This window comes from Ranitomeya variabilis, chromosome 1 (genome assembly GCF_051348905.1).
Source record: "Ranitomeya variabilis isolate aRanVar5 chromosome 1, aRanVar5.hap1, whole genome shotgun sequence".
NCBI lineage: Eukaryota > Metazoa > Chordata > Amphibia > Anura > Dendrobatidae > Ranitomeya > Ranitomeya variabilis.
This window is the reverse complement of record NC_135232.1, coordinates 1100180215-1100193773: the sequence shown is the minus strand read 5'-3', so window position 1 is coordinate 1100193773 and position 13559 is coordinate 1100180215. Positions and strand designations below refer to the sequence as shown.

At 41.4% G+C, this 13559-nt stretch overlaps 1 protein-coding gene across 3 annotated transcripts in view; it reads right to left on the bottom strand.

Annotated features, from left to right (window-relative positions):
• The window catches only part of ABLIM2 (actin binding LIM protein family member 2), a 200883-nt gene that overhangs the window by 49093 nt on the left and 138231 nt on the right, over positions 1 to 13559 (bottom strand). For 2 of the 3 annotated variants that reach the window (XR_013220101.1, XM_077280086.1), the window contains exons 11-13: positions 11977 to 12097; positions 9383 to 9481; positions 1712 to 1816 (exon numbers count right to left, since the gene is read on the bottom strand). Coding sequence is in view for 1 of the 3 variants with exons in the window: in XM_077280086.1 (XP_077136201.1) it covers positions 1712 to 1816; positions 9383 to 9481; positions 11977 to 12097 (325 nt within the window). In the remaining 2 variants the exon portion in view is untranslated. The remainder of the gene's footprint in view (positions 1 to 1711; positions 1817 to 9382; positions 9482 to 11976; positions 12098 to 13559) is intronic. The other variant, XR_013220102.1, reaches the window with a different exon arrangement.

Sequence of the window (13559 nt, the reverse complement as noted above, 5' to 3'; positions counted from 1 at the left end):
AAACTTCAGAGGTTGGTCCTGCACAAAGTAGCCCCTAACTTTCAAAGTCATTAAGGCCCAGCAGCTGATGCTTATATTTGGGGAACTGATGGAAGTAATGGTTGGGAGCTCTGTTGACTTTACATGGCGTTCCCTTTAACTTAGACCTATCTGGTATGCAGGACGCCAGAAGTCATATTGTGGTCCCGAAGAATAAAATCAAGAATATAACTTAATATTTCACTACTAAACAATGACATGGCTCAATCATTTGCTCTTTCATGTCATCATTTACCAGTGATCGATGATATGCAGTGTTTTTAACATTGCAAAATGGCTACCCCCGCTGACAGAGAGAGATTCAGTTTAAGAATTTGTTAGTACATGATGAAAGCATGAAAGTCAAGAGAGCAGAAGGAAATAAAAATATATTTAAAGAAAAGCTATTATCAAATATCAGTGGCTTAATTTGATGCCCCATCATATAAACTTGGTAGCATATCACCACTGTATGCTTCCACTTCATGAATGGTGGAGGTGCAACCTCTGGGACTCGCACCAGTCCTGAAAATTAAGGAGATGCTAATATAGAACTATAGTTCTTTGCAGTTCCTTTACGTGTCCCAGCCATCGGGCTGTGCAGGGAATTACAGTGAGACCCCATAAAAGTGCATGGGGCTGACGGCATTTCCCTGTACAGTCGAGTGACTGGAAAAGAAAATGTCTACACCAGTGATATGGCCCATTTGGGGGTCCCAAAGGTCAGACCTCAACCAGTCATTTTGTTATGGCATATCTGCTGGGACAACATTAATCTTAGGTTCTTGTTGATTTGACATAAATGTCCTAAATGAAACAACCCCTTTTAGGGTAAAAGTGCTACACCTTATATTGAATAGTATTCCCTCAATTTTTAAATTTTTCCAAAAATATTTTAGGTCCCTAAATAGACAGATATTTCATAGAATCATAGAATCATGGAATGTGAGAGTTGGAAGGGACCTCCAGGTTCATCATGTCCAACCTTCTGCTCAATGCAGGATTCACTAATTCATCTCAGACAGATGTTTGTCCAGTCTCTGTTTGAAGACTTCCATTGATGGAGAACTCACCACCTCTCATGGCAGGCTGTTTGATAATGTTTGATAATAGCTTTGCATAAATAGACGGGGTCATACTGAGCAAGAAATAAAAAAAAATCAAATTATTATTATTTTTTCAGATTGCTTGTATGTTAAATAGAAAAAACAATGTAAATAATAACCATAAAGATAATAATAAAAAAAACCACATAAATAAGGAAATAAAAAGTACTCATTTTAGTATTGGTAATCCTTAAGTTTACATATCAATTTATAAATCTTCTGATTTGTTAGTGACATGTCAAACATTTGAATAGTCGGGTCCAGGTACTAAGACTCCCATGGATCGCTGGAACGAAGGAGCAGAAGTGACCAGCTTAGATCAAATTTACTACACTTGATCCTTGAAGGCTCAGGTATCTGTGTACAGGGTCAAAATTACATACAAAATGGAAGGGGAACGTCCTATAGGCGTAAACATCGGTCTCTCTGTTCTGGTGAGTCTAGAAGGGGGAAGTCTTAGAACCTGGACCCCCAATGACCAAAACTCTTGAAATATGACACTATACAGTGGTAATTTTCTTCAAGTTCCGTGTACAATTTGGAATTTTTTGTTAGTGGTCACAGAGTAAACCTGAGCAAGGGCCTACCTGGGACATGGAAATGTCTAGGCGCCTGTTGATAAGAAGAAGAAGACGTAGATTTGGTGTCTGAGCACATGGATAAGCTTGGAGTGCTCCTCCCGCTTTCACTGCCTCCAATGGGAAAAGCAAAGAGAGTACATAAAACCAAAGTTTGGGAATTGGACAAATCATCGCGATCTTCTCTTCATGACATAGAATGGATGGAAACTTAAGACAAACACAAACTCTCCAGACGAAAAGGTATTTCTTTTGGTTATGGAAGAAGTGATCGAATAAAAACGAAATCCTAACTTTATGTATTTTTCAAACATGTAGTTACACAGATGTATAGTTAGTAGAGCGGTTGAAGAAAGACACATGTCCATCAAATTCAACCGAGGGATGGGAAAGGGGTTTTGGTACATCCACAATGCATAATCTAGTGTGCGCCAAAAGAGCAAATTTTTCCCTCCTGATCCCGAGTGTTGATCAACTTGATCAACATTCAGAACAAGAATTTTACATATGTATTCATATTATTTTCTTCTAAAAAACCCTACAAGTACTATTTGAAACCATTGATGGTTCCAACTGTGACCAGCTCCTGATGGCAGCTACTCCACAGATTAATAATTTTCATGGTAAAGAACCCTTGTCTCCTCTGGAAATTGAACCTTTTCTTCTCCAGATGGAGGAAATGCCCCTTTTGTTTTTTTAGGAGGTTTACATGAAATAGATTTTGACTTTATGTTTTAGTTTTAGTTCATGTACTTGTGTGAGTTAATCTTGTCCCTCCTAAAATACTTCTTCTCAAGACAAAACAAATGTAATCTAAATATTTTAATCTTTCAATATAACTAAGATCCTCCATGCCCCTTATCAGTTTTGTGGCTCTTCTTTGTATTTTTTAGATCTTCAGGGCATCCCTTCTATGAACTGGTGACCAAAACTGAACTGCATACATATGAAGTCGCGCTAACGTCCTCTTTGAAGATATGTAAAACAATGTAATGCATTATGATATTTGAAATGTCTAATGATTCATATTGTTAGTGATGGAGTTGGTGGGAGTAGCCCAGGGACAAGGAGCTAAGTGAGGGCACAGCAGAAAGTTTCCAGGTAGAATGTCAGATAGGGACAAGCCTGCAGCAGTAGCAGACCTTAGGTGTGACTGAGAAGCAGAACCACATGCAGTGGGTGTCCTAGTGCAATAGAGAGATGACGAGCAGATAGCAAGATCCTACAGAGAAGTGAATCACACACCGGAGTCAGTACACAGTGAAATAGAGGAAAGTAAGAAGTATCAGGGTCAGGAGTAGGAAGCTTAGCGGGACGGTATAGAGTTGTCAGTCAGACGGTTAATGGGACAGAGTAGGAAGGATAAGCGAGACCAAGAGGAAATGCCTGGTGTGGTGGTCCAGAGACATCAAAAGCCCGGAAATCTAAGTATCGGCCATATTGGCATAAAAAACTCCCCTAAGAGGAGAAAGGCTTGGAACCGCAGGTGGAAGTATAGGGCTCTTGCTTTCTAGACTATAGTGCTGTTATCGGGGACGAGGAAGTTCCTGGGATAGTGTATGGGGCTGTGTTATGGCAGAAGAGCTAAGTGAGGTGGAATGCGAAAGTGACTCCAGGAAAAGGAGGAAGAAGTGTGTGATAATGATGCATGTCATAACAGAAATGTCCATGAAGATGAATGTCTACTATCTGCTGTACATGGCTCCTCAAAAGTTATTGTTCAGTAAAAATATGTTTATCTATGAACTATGGTCTCTCTCATAGAACTCTGCAAAACTTAGTACTGGCCGGCCAAGAGGAGACTCTTAAAGAAGAAGTTACAGGTCTGTGAGAGCCAGAAATCTTGATTGTTTGTTTCTGACCAAATACTTATTTTCCACCATAAAATGTAAATAAAATGATAAAAAAACAGACAATGTGATTTTCTGGATTTTTTTTTCTCAGTTTGTCTCCCATAGTTGAGGTCTACCTATGATGTAAATTACAGACGCCTCTCATCTTTTTAAGTGGTGGAACTTGCACTATTGCTGACTGACTAAATACTTTTTTGCCCCACTGTACATGACAATATCCTGATTGATTTAGAAGCTACTGATTGACATTGCAGGTGGTTATTTAGTTTGTGATCTACAAGTACATCCAGATCCTTCTCTACAAGTGACTGTCCTAGTTTCACTCCCTCTAGAACAAATGATGTTCTTATTATTAGTACCCAGATGCATAAGTTTACATTTATCAAAACCAAACTTCGTCTGCCAAGTAACTTATGAACATGTTCCATAGACTATACTACTCTACTTAGTTTGGTGTCATCTGGAAAAATAGAAACATATATAATCCTGTCTTCTAAATCATTAATAAATAAGTTGAATAAAAATGACCCAGCACTGAACCTTTTGGTCACCACCTATAACCGCAGACCATTCAGAGTAGCAGTCATTCACTACAACTCTTTGAGCCAGTTTTCAATCCAATTACAAACCTCACTTTCAAAGCCTACAGACCTCAATTTACCCATCAGGTGACTATGTGGGACAATGTCAGATGCCTTTGCTTAGTCCAAAGTCACGATATCCACAGCTACCCCTCCGTTCAGGTTTTCACTCACCTCTTCATAAAGACTTACCAGATTGGCTTGACAACGTCTGTCCTTAGTAAAACCGTGCTGGTTATCACTTATCATGGTATTTCTACCACATTCTCCTGTACATAATTTCTTACAAGCCCCTCACACGTGTTTTGTCACAATGGATGTTAAGCTTACTGGTCTATAATTAGCTGGGAAAGTCGTGGACCTCTTTTGGAAAATGGGCATCGCTTTAGCTTCGTGCCAGTTGCTCGGCACAGTGCCAGTCACTAGAGAGTCTCTAAAAATGATGTACCGGGGCACAACTATAACTGAGCTGAGTACCTTAAGAATTCTTGGATGCAGCCCATCTGTCCCAGGGCCTTGTTAACATTAAATTCATGCATATTCACTTGGAACATATCTACAATCACCAGCTGAGTATATTAGATGACATATTATGAGCACCGAGATTGACTTCATCGCTTCTTTTGGTGTACACTAAGCTGAAGAACCAATTTAGTATCTCTGACATCTCTTCACATCCAGTGACAAACTCCCTATTACTATTATTTAAGGGACCCATTTGTGAACATTTTGGGTTTTTTTTTGCATTTCTATATATAAAAAGAATTACTTAAAATTTGTCCTGCTTTACTTATCTACTTTTTTCAATTTTCTTTTGTAGTTTTTAAAGGCTGGAGTTGAACATCCTCCCCCTGGTTTATATATTCGGAATGCTCCTTTCTTGTCATTGATGGCCTTTCTTATACTAGGTGTGAGCCATGTGGGATGTAATTTTTGCTCTTCTGTACGTCTTATGTGATTGAGCAATACCGATGTAAAACGCTCCCATTTATCATTTGTACTATTTCACAGTAGCTGCTCCCAGTCAATGGCCTGAAGTGTGGTCTTCAATCTGGGAATTTTGGTCTTTTTAAAATCATGTTTTTGTTGCCCTACCCACCCCATGTAATTTACAGCTGAAACAAAATAAAATTATATTTTGGTCACTGGTACCAAGGTTTTCAAAAACAGCGACATCTCCAATACGCTCTGCGTTGTTAGAAGTGACCAGATCCAACAGGCAATTACCTCTTGTTGGGTCTTTTACTATCTGGCCCATAACAAGCTGAGGAATATTCTCCCCTCCGCAGTTAAAGCAGAACCATGACTCCAGATCCAAGCAATATCTGGGTTGTTAAAATCTCACATAATTACTCCCGTATCAGCCTACACGGCCCGCGCCATCTAATTATGAAGCCAACCTTCCAACTCCTCAGTGATGTTGGGCGAGGGGGGTTTACAATGCCAAGAATGTCAAGAGTCCAACCATGTCTCGGCAACACCAACTACATCATTGTGGTCCTCCAGTTCAAGGGTCTCAAGCTCTTCCAATTTGCTTGCTAGACTCTTGGCATTTGTTTTTATCTTCTCCAGATCTCTAACGCAAGTTTCCAGGTGAGACAATGTGATCTACCACAGATATACCACCATACAACGCCTCCACCAGTTGTGCATACACATGGTAGACTTTGTACTATAGGAAATCCCCAATCCTGCTAACCATTATCCAATCAAACAAAAAAAACAACAATAAAAAATAATAAAAGGTAGAAAGGTTGGGAACATATAAGCATTTATAGGTGTTGAACTCTCTTTTTCAACTCCTGCCATCAACTCCCGTTCACAAATCACTTAGGTTAATAATCCCAGCCTGACCAAGCTCACACTGAGTCTAATGGTTACATTTAAGAAACTGAGAGCAATTAACTCCTCCTAATTACATTAAGTACATACCACACAGGAAAATTGGGGGGTTAAATTGTGTCAGTAGTCTTAACCCAAATAGCATAAAACAAAACAAACTTAAATGGTACAAAATGAAACAACCAATCCAAAGATTCACATTCAACAGCACCAACTCCAGGTTTTTAACTCCCATTTTATTCACAAACCACTTAGATCATCAAGCACATAATGAGCAAAACACACTTAAATATTATACCCATGTACAACTGCGTAATGCACCATCATAACTGAACACAAATAGAAAAAGATTTGCAGGGAAGTGACTGAACTAAAAAATACACCGTTATTAATGCATCTCAAAATCATATACAGTGCCTACAAGTAGTATTCAACCCCCTGCAGATTTAGCAGGTTTAGAATTAACTTGGCATTGTGACATTTGGACTGTAGATCAGCCTGGAAGTGTGAAATGCACTGCAGCAAAAAATAATGTTATTTCTTTGTTTATTTTTTTTTTTAAATTGTGAAACGTTTTTTCAGAGGGTCATTTATTATTCAACCCCTCAACCCACCAGAATTCTGTTTGGTTCCCCTAAAGTATTAAGAAGTAGTTCAGGCACAAAGAACAATGAGCTTCACATGTTTGGATTAATTATCTCTTTTTCCAGCCTTTTCTGACTATTTAAGACCCTACCCAAACTTGTGAACAGCACTCATACATGGTCAACATGGGAAAGACAAAGGAGCATTCCAAGGCCATCAGAGACAAGATCGTGGAGGGTCACAAGGCTGGCAAGGGGTACAAAACCCTTTCCAAGGAGTTTGGCCTACCTGTCTCCACTGTTGGGAGCATCATCCGGAAGTGGAAGGCTTATGGAACTACTGTTAGCTTTCCACGGCCTGGACAGCCTTTGAAAGTTTCCTCCCGTGCTGAGGCCAGGCTTGTCCGAAGAGTCAAGGCTAACCCAAGGACAACAAGGAAGGAGCTCCGGGAAGATCTCATGGCAGTGGGGACATTGGTTTCAGTCAATACCATAAGTAACGTACTCCACCGCAATGGTCTCCGTTCCAGACGAGCCCGTAAGGTACCTTTACTTTCAAAGTGTCATGTCAAGGCTCGTCTACAGTTTGCTCATGATCACTTGGAGGACTCTGAGACTGACTGGTTCAAGGTTCTCTGGTCTGATGAGACCAAGATCGAGATCTTTGGTGCCAACCACACACGTGACGTTTGGAGACTGGATGGCACTGCATACGACCCCAAGAAGGTGGTGGCAGCATCATGCTGTGGGGCTGTTTCTCAGCCAAGGGGCCTGGCCATCTGGTCCGCATCCATGGGAAGATGGATAGCACGGCCTACCTGGAGATTTTGGCCAAGAACCTCCGCTCCTCCATCAAGGATCTTAAGATGGGTCGTCATTTCATCTTCCAACAAGACAACGACCCAAAGCACACAGCCAAGAAAACCAAGGCCTTGTTCAAGAGGCAAAAAATCAAGGTGTTGCAGTGGCCTAGTCAGTCTCCTGACCTTAACCCAATTGAAAACTTGTGGAAGGAGCTCAAGATTAAAGTCCACATGAGACACCCAAAGAACCTAGATAACTTGGAGAAGATCTGCATGGAGGAGTGGGCCAAGATAACTCCAGAGACCTGTGCCGGCCTGATCAGGTCTTATAAAAGACAATTATTAGCTGTAATTGCAAACAAAGGTTATTCCACAAAATATTAAACCTAGGGGGTTGAATAATAATTGACCCACACTTTTATGTTTAAAATTTATAAAAATTTAACTGAGCAACAAAACTTTTTGGTTTGTAAGATTTATGCATCTGTTAATAAATCCTGCTCTTGTTTGACGTTTGAAGGCTCTAACTTATTTGCATCTTATTAAACCTGCTAAATCTGCAGGGGGTTGAATACTACTTGTAGGCACAGTAAGTATTGTAAGGTGGCAGCTGGACAGGTCGTGGATGAGAGATATGTGTCCTCGAGGTGCCAAGCCTCGGTGATATAGGATCGGAGAAGTCGGCTCCAGCACACATAGTGGGGGGATCGGCCGGTCACTTCCCTCCAGATGACATCAATAATGTGACCGCTCACCAAGACAGTCAGATAAAACTGAGCTGAGCGTGAGAACGCAGCTACATGTGACAGGTAGTAACCTTAATGACGTCACGTTCTCACATTCTCACGCAGCGAGTGAAGCCAGTGAGCTGACCGGGGTTCATCAGCTATGAACTTCGGTGACCTTTCTCACATCTCACATATATTGAGCAATAGGCGGAAGTACTAATGGTGGCCTCTGTGGTCCAATTTGTCCCAATTCAATCTCACTGTGAGCTGCGCTCTCACTCCTCATTGAAGTCTCACTTGTTTCACGGGTGTTACAAGAGATAGAAAAAGTAGACACCAAGTGACAGACCCTCTTTGAGAAAGATGCAAGTGTGAACCAAAGACAAGAAGGGTTGACTTTTACTATTTCTTCCACCACCCTTTGCCCTATATACAGCCCTACCATGACATTTAATCATCCTTCGAAGGAACATGGTGAAATAAGTAAACCTTGGTCTAAGCCAACCTTGGTCTAAGCCAACCTTAGTCTAAGCCAACCTTAGTCTAAGCCAAACCTGGTCTAAACCAACCTTGGTCTAAGCCAACCTTGGTCTAAGCTACTCTTGGTCTAAGCCACCCTTGGTCTAAGCCAACCTTGATCTAAGCCACCCTTGGTATATGCCAACCTTGGTCTAAGCCAACCTTGGTCTAAACCAAACCTGGTCTAAGCAAACCTTGGTCTAAGCCACCCTTGGTCTAAGCCAACCTTGGTCTAAGCCAACCTTGATCTAAGCCACCCTTGGTCTAAGCCAACCTTGGTTTATGCCAACCTTGGCACTAAGGAGTTGAAAAACCTTTCTTTCACAAACAGCACCACTCTTTTCCATTGTCGGTATCTGGTAGCGCAGCTCAGACCACTTCACTTGAATGACTTGAGCTGCACTACAAGGTACAACACATGGAAAAGAGTGGAGCCATTTTCAAAAGAAGGAAGCCATGTTTATTTTTATGAAAGACTTTTTATTTCTTTTTTTAGTTCTTAATAAAAAGAAAACTCATGGAGCCTTTCAGGGTTTAGTGATTAGTGACAATGGCACAGATTTTCTTGACACATGAAATGTGGGTCTAGATGGAACATGAGATATTTTATGGATATAGTTAACATATAAGACATCTAAAAAAATAGTAAAAAAAAGATGGAGACAAGACAACAAAATTCCCTTCTCATGCATCCACAAAACAAAACGACCGTCCCCAAATAATGTCCATTACCTACAGGAATCACATCACAATGGCATTCCTGTCCTTACCTTTGAAGAAAGGGATGTAATGATGCCTGAATGTAGATGTAGGGCTTGTATGTTGGGACAGGGAGATGCAGCTACTGGTACCGAAAGGATCAGTACCAGCTGATAAGGCAACAAAAAAGGAAATTAATAGAATGGTTTAGCTCCATGGTGGAACTCATGCAGAATCGACAGCAAAGATACATTGCAAAGCATTGAAAATAATAGAAGCAAATGTTTTGCAGTTTTCTCGTTGCATGAGTTCATGCAGAGGTATCTACTCAGCTTCAGATCCGATTCTCGGAAAGGAATTGGTTGATGTTTTTCTCATTCAAAGACCAAGCAACAATGTATGTCAGGAGACACTCAACGCCACCATGCGGACCCTCACTACTAGCTTTCTACTTCATGGAAGAACCTCATCCTACAACATCCATATAATTATACCATATTATTATAGGACATCAAAATTGTACTAGGGCGACCGGATGTAATCAAGAGGCCACCATATCCTAAACCGATCTGAGGGTGAAACAATTTTGGGGCATGGGGTAAAATCAAATCATCCGCGACACTCATAGATATATTTGCTGGTGTCTGGTGATCAGGTTGACAAAAATCCCTTTTTTGAGTTTTTTTTAACTTAGTCCTTTGTCTTCAAAGGTTTTCTGCTATTGGTGTCCATTGGTCTACTGCAGATTTCCTTTAAGACTTTGTGTTCCAACACTGATATCTACGATTTACATTGAACGAATATGGAGAACAAGAATTCTAGAAACGCTTGTCTCATGATAACTGTGCGGACTAAACAGGCTGCATTTCACCTGACGAATGAGCAAACCGCTTGTTCGTCGCGTGAAACGATCTTTTAGACTACGCAAAAGATCATTGATCCCGGGAGCGCATCGTCCTGTATAAAAGGGGTTTGCGCTTCCAAGCAGTATGGAATAAGCAGTATGCCCGTGTAAACAGGCTATTATACGACTGACGGTTGATAAATATTTACCAATCGGTAGTCGTCTAAAATTGTAAAATTGTGTAAACGCATCTTTATAAAGGAGCTGCAGTCACCTGACAGCTGTTTCCTGGTCTGGAACCCTTAATGGTAGAAGGCACACTCCTGTCAATCACACGGTCGGTGTACACGGCACCTTGCGTGGTGATGAAACATGTATGGTGACTGTCAATGCAGCAGGTTGCCTTCCCTCGACCGAGCCGCGAGCCTTGCATTAAACATTTTTCAGCCAGACTGTTGCACAACCAATGCCACAATACATAGTAACCCCAGGTATCAGGGTTTTTTACTTAATTTAATGACTAGACCGTTTATAGGTGATTTCCTTACAGTACTGCTGTAACGAAAACATAGCGGTGGTTCTTGATTTTTTTGAACCGCATTAAGTTAAATGAAGTAAGATGGAAAAAGCAATTAAATTTTGCTATGATGAAAAATTACTACCTGGATGGTAGACACATCATTTACATAAAGGTCAGAAAACATTTTGCAGAGTTGACCAGTAGTAGCAAAAAAACTGGAGTGATTTTCTCTTACAACAGTGCCACCCCTGTCCACAGGTTGAGAGTGGTACTGCAACAAGTACAAAGTACCACAAGCATATACCAGGGGGCAGACTTCCACCTGGTGCAGGCGACTCTACACTTCACTCACATGCATGCAAAAAGGTGTTTGAGGAAGTCACATCCGAGGAGGCTCTTAAGCTACTTTGCTTAAAGTACTTTGTAAATCCAATGTCCATACTGAAAATGCCTTATGTTATTGAAAATGTCGGCTCCCATAACACATCTACGAGTCTTTACAATCAGGAGATTTAGATATTTCATCAGAGTTACAAAGCAAAGATATAATAAAGAAGACTGAGAATAGAAAACAATAAAAAAAACTAAAGTGAATATAAAAGATAATACAATATAGAGATACTCAGCTAATAAGAAAAAAATATGTAAAATATTAAGGTTCATGGAAACCTTTCACATTGATGGAGTTTAATAGAATTGTGCACCAAGATCATTAAATCTGCACTGTGGATTTTAGTCAGTCAGTCCCTATCTTGGCTTTGCGGCAGTGCATGGACTATAAAACCGCACCTATTTGGGAAATTTTATAAAGAGGGTTCAAAGAGTTTTAATAGACCAAATTTGTCATCAAATCTCTACTATAAGAGGGGCTCAATATAGATTTTACAAGCTCACTGTGTTCCTCATGGGTGGGGCTGAGCTGCTCGACTCCTCCCTCATTTCTATAGTCATTATATTAGAAGTGGCTTAAGTGTCAAAACACGTCTTTCCCACCCCGAAAACAGAGAATGAACAGACTGCACCCTCATCTCCGGGAATGCTGAGTGTGTGGAGACACAATTCAGCACAGGGTAGGGTAAGTATTTTACATGGGTCCCCTTCCTCTGCATGCCCCAAATATATGAGCTGTTACTGCATTATTTACTTTGAAATCTGGATTCATACACGGAGTGTAGACGACCACTAGAATATACATTTACACTAGTACGCTGAATTATCTTGTAATATTTTCTTCGTTCCAATGGTCAGGTGTGTTTTACTGTGTAGATGTTATAGTAATGGAGACATAATGGACGATTTACCTGTGCGGCTGTAGTGCTGGGGTGAGTGAGATGTTGGGGTGTATCGTCCATAGCCAATGGAACCAGTGGAGCTTGGGCTGGACGCCCTGTACTGTTTTAGTGACCGCTCATCCAGATCTCCCTTAAAAATAAAACAGACTTATTATTACTCATCTGCCTTCTATACAATCCCATAAATGTAACCAACAAAAGCACAAACGTTCTGATTCACAACCATTAATACGAGAGTGAGTATCCGATTTACTTGTGATGTGACTATTCATTGGAGAGCATCCTACAGCATCATATGTACCGGAACTTTCATTTATGACTATTCACAAAGGAGCATTTTAGTTACTTATAAGATCATGCCAACTTCTTTCTAAAATCTGTCTGAATTATATCTAGGGTGATGTTAGGGGGTGGAAACGTGGGCAACTGCTCAGTGCCTCCAATCCAAGAAGGGCTACTGTACAGCTTATCATCTGCCGACAAAGCATGCAGGCAGGCATTAGTCAGGTGCAATCTTACAGACTACTTATTGTAATACACCAATCCTATACCTGTGTACACAACACATAGCTGTCGCTGAATGGTGGTTTAGCCAACTGTTTGGTCGACAGCTATCGCTCCTGGCTCTCTGACAGTGCCGAGCCCTCTTGTATTCTCTATGATAGAGATGCTGCCAGGCTCCTCTGGCAGCGGCTTGTCTTGCCAAGAACATAATGGAACATGCCATATTCTTATGGGGGGCACCAATATACATTAGACAGCCGGGTTGACGTTAAATCTCCTCCCCTTATCAAGGCAGAGTAATTAGGGGACGCAGAATTTTTTGCACGGTGCAGGCTGGCGCATTGCAACCTGCATTATTCCTAGTATTAAGGACGGGCACACATATCGTGTTTCTCTGCCCATTCATGATGCAGCCAACAACTTCCATTTGAATCGTTGAAAAACATGATTCACATGTGCCCCCAACAAAGTCATTAAAGGGAACCTGTCACTCCCAAAATCGAAGGTAAGCTAAGCCCACCAGCATCATTCTGTAATGCTGTAGATAAGCCCCCGATGTAACCAGAAAGATGAGAAAAAGAAATTAGATTATACTCACCCAGGGGCGGTCCCGCTGCGGTCTTTTCCGTGGCCTCCCATCTTCTTACGATCACGTCCTCTTCTTGTATTCACGCTGCTCCGGCGGAGGCGTACTTTGTCTGTCCTGTTGAGGGCAGAGCAAAGTACTGCAGTGCGCAGGTGCCAGGAAAGGTCAGAGAGGGTCAGAGAGGCCCGGCGCCTGCGCACTGCAGTACTTTGCTCTGTACTCAACAGGACAGACAAAGTACGCCTGTGTCGGAGCCGCAGCGTGAAGACAAGAAGAGGACGTCATCGTAAGAAAGATGGGAGGCCCCGGACCGCGACGCCCGTCGGACCGGACCGCAGCGGGACCGCCCCTGGGTGAGTATAATATAACCTCTTTTTCTCCTCTTTCAGGTAACATCGGGGCTTATCTACAGCATTACAGAATGCTAGAGATAAGCCCCTGATGCTGGTGGGCTTAGCTCATCTTCGCTTTTGGGGGTGACAGGTTCCCTTTAACTTCTATG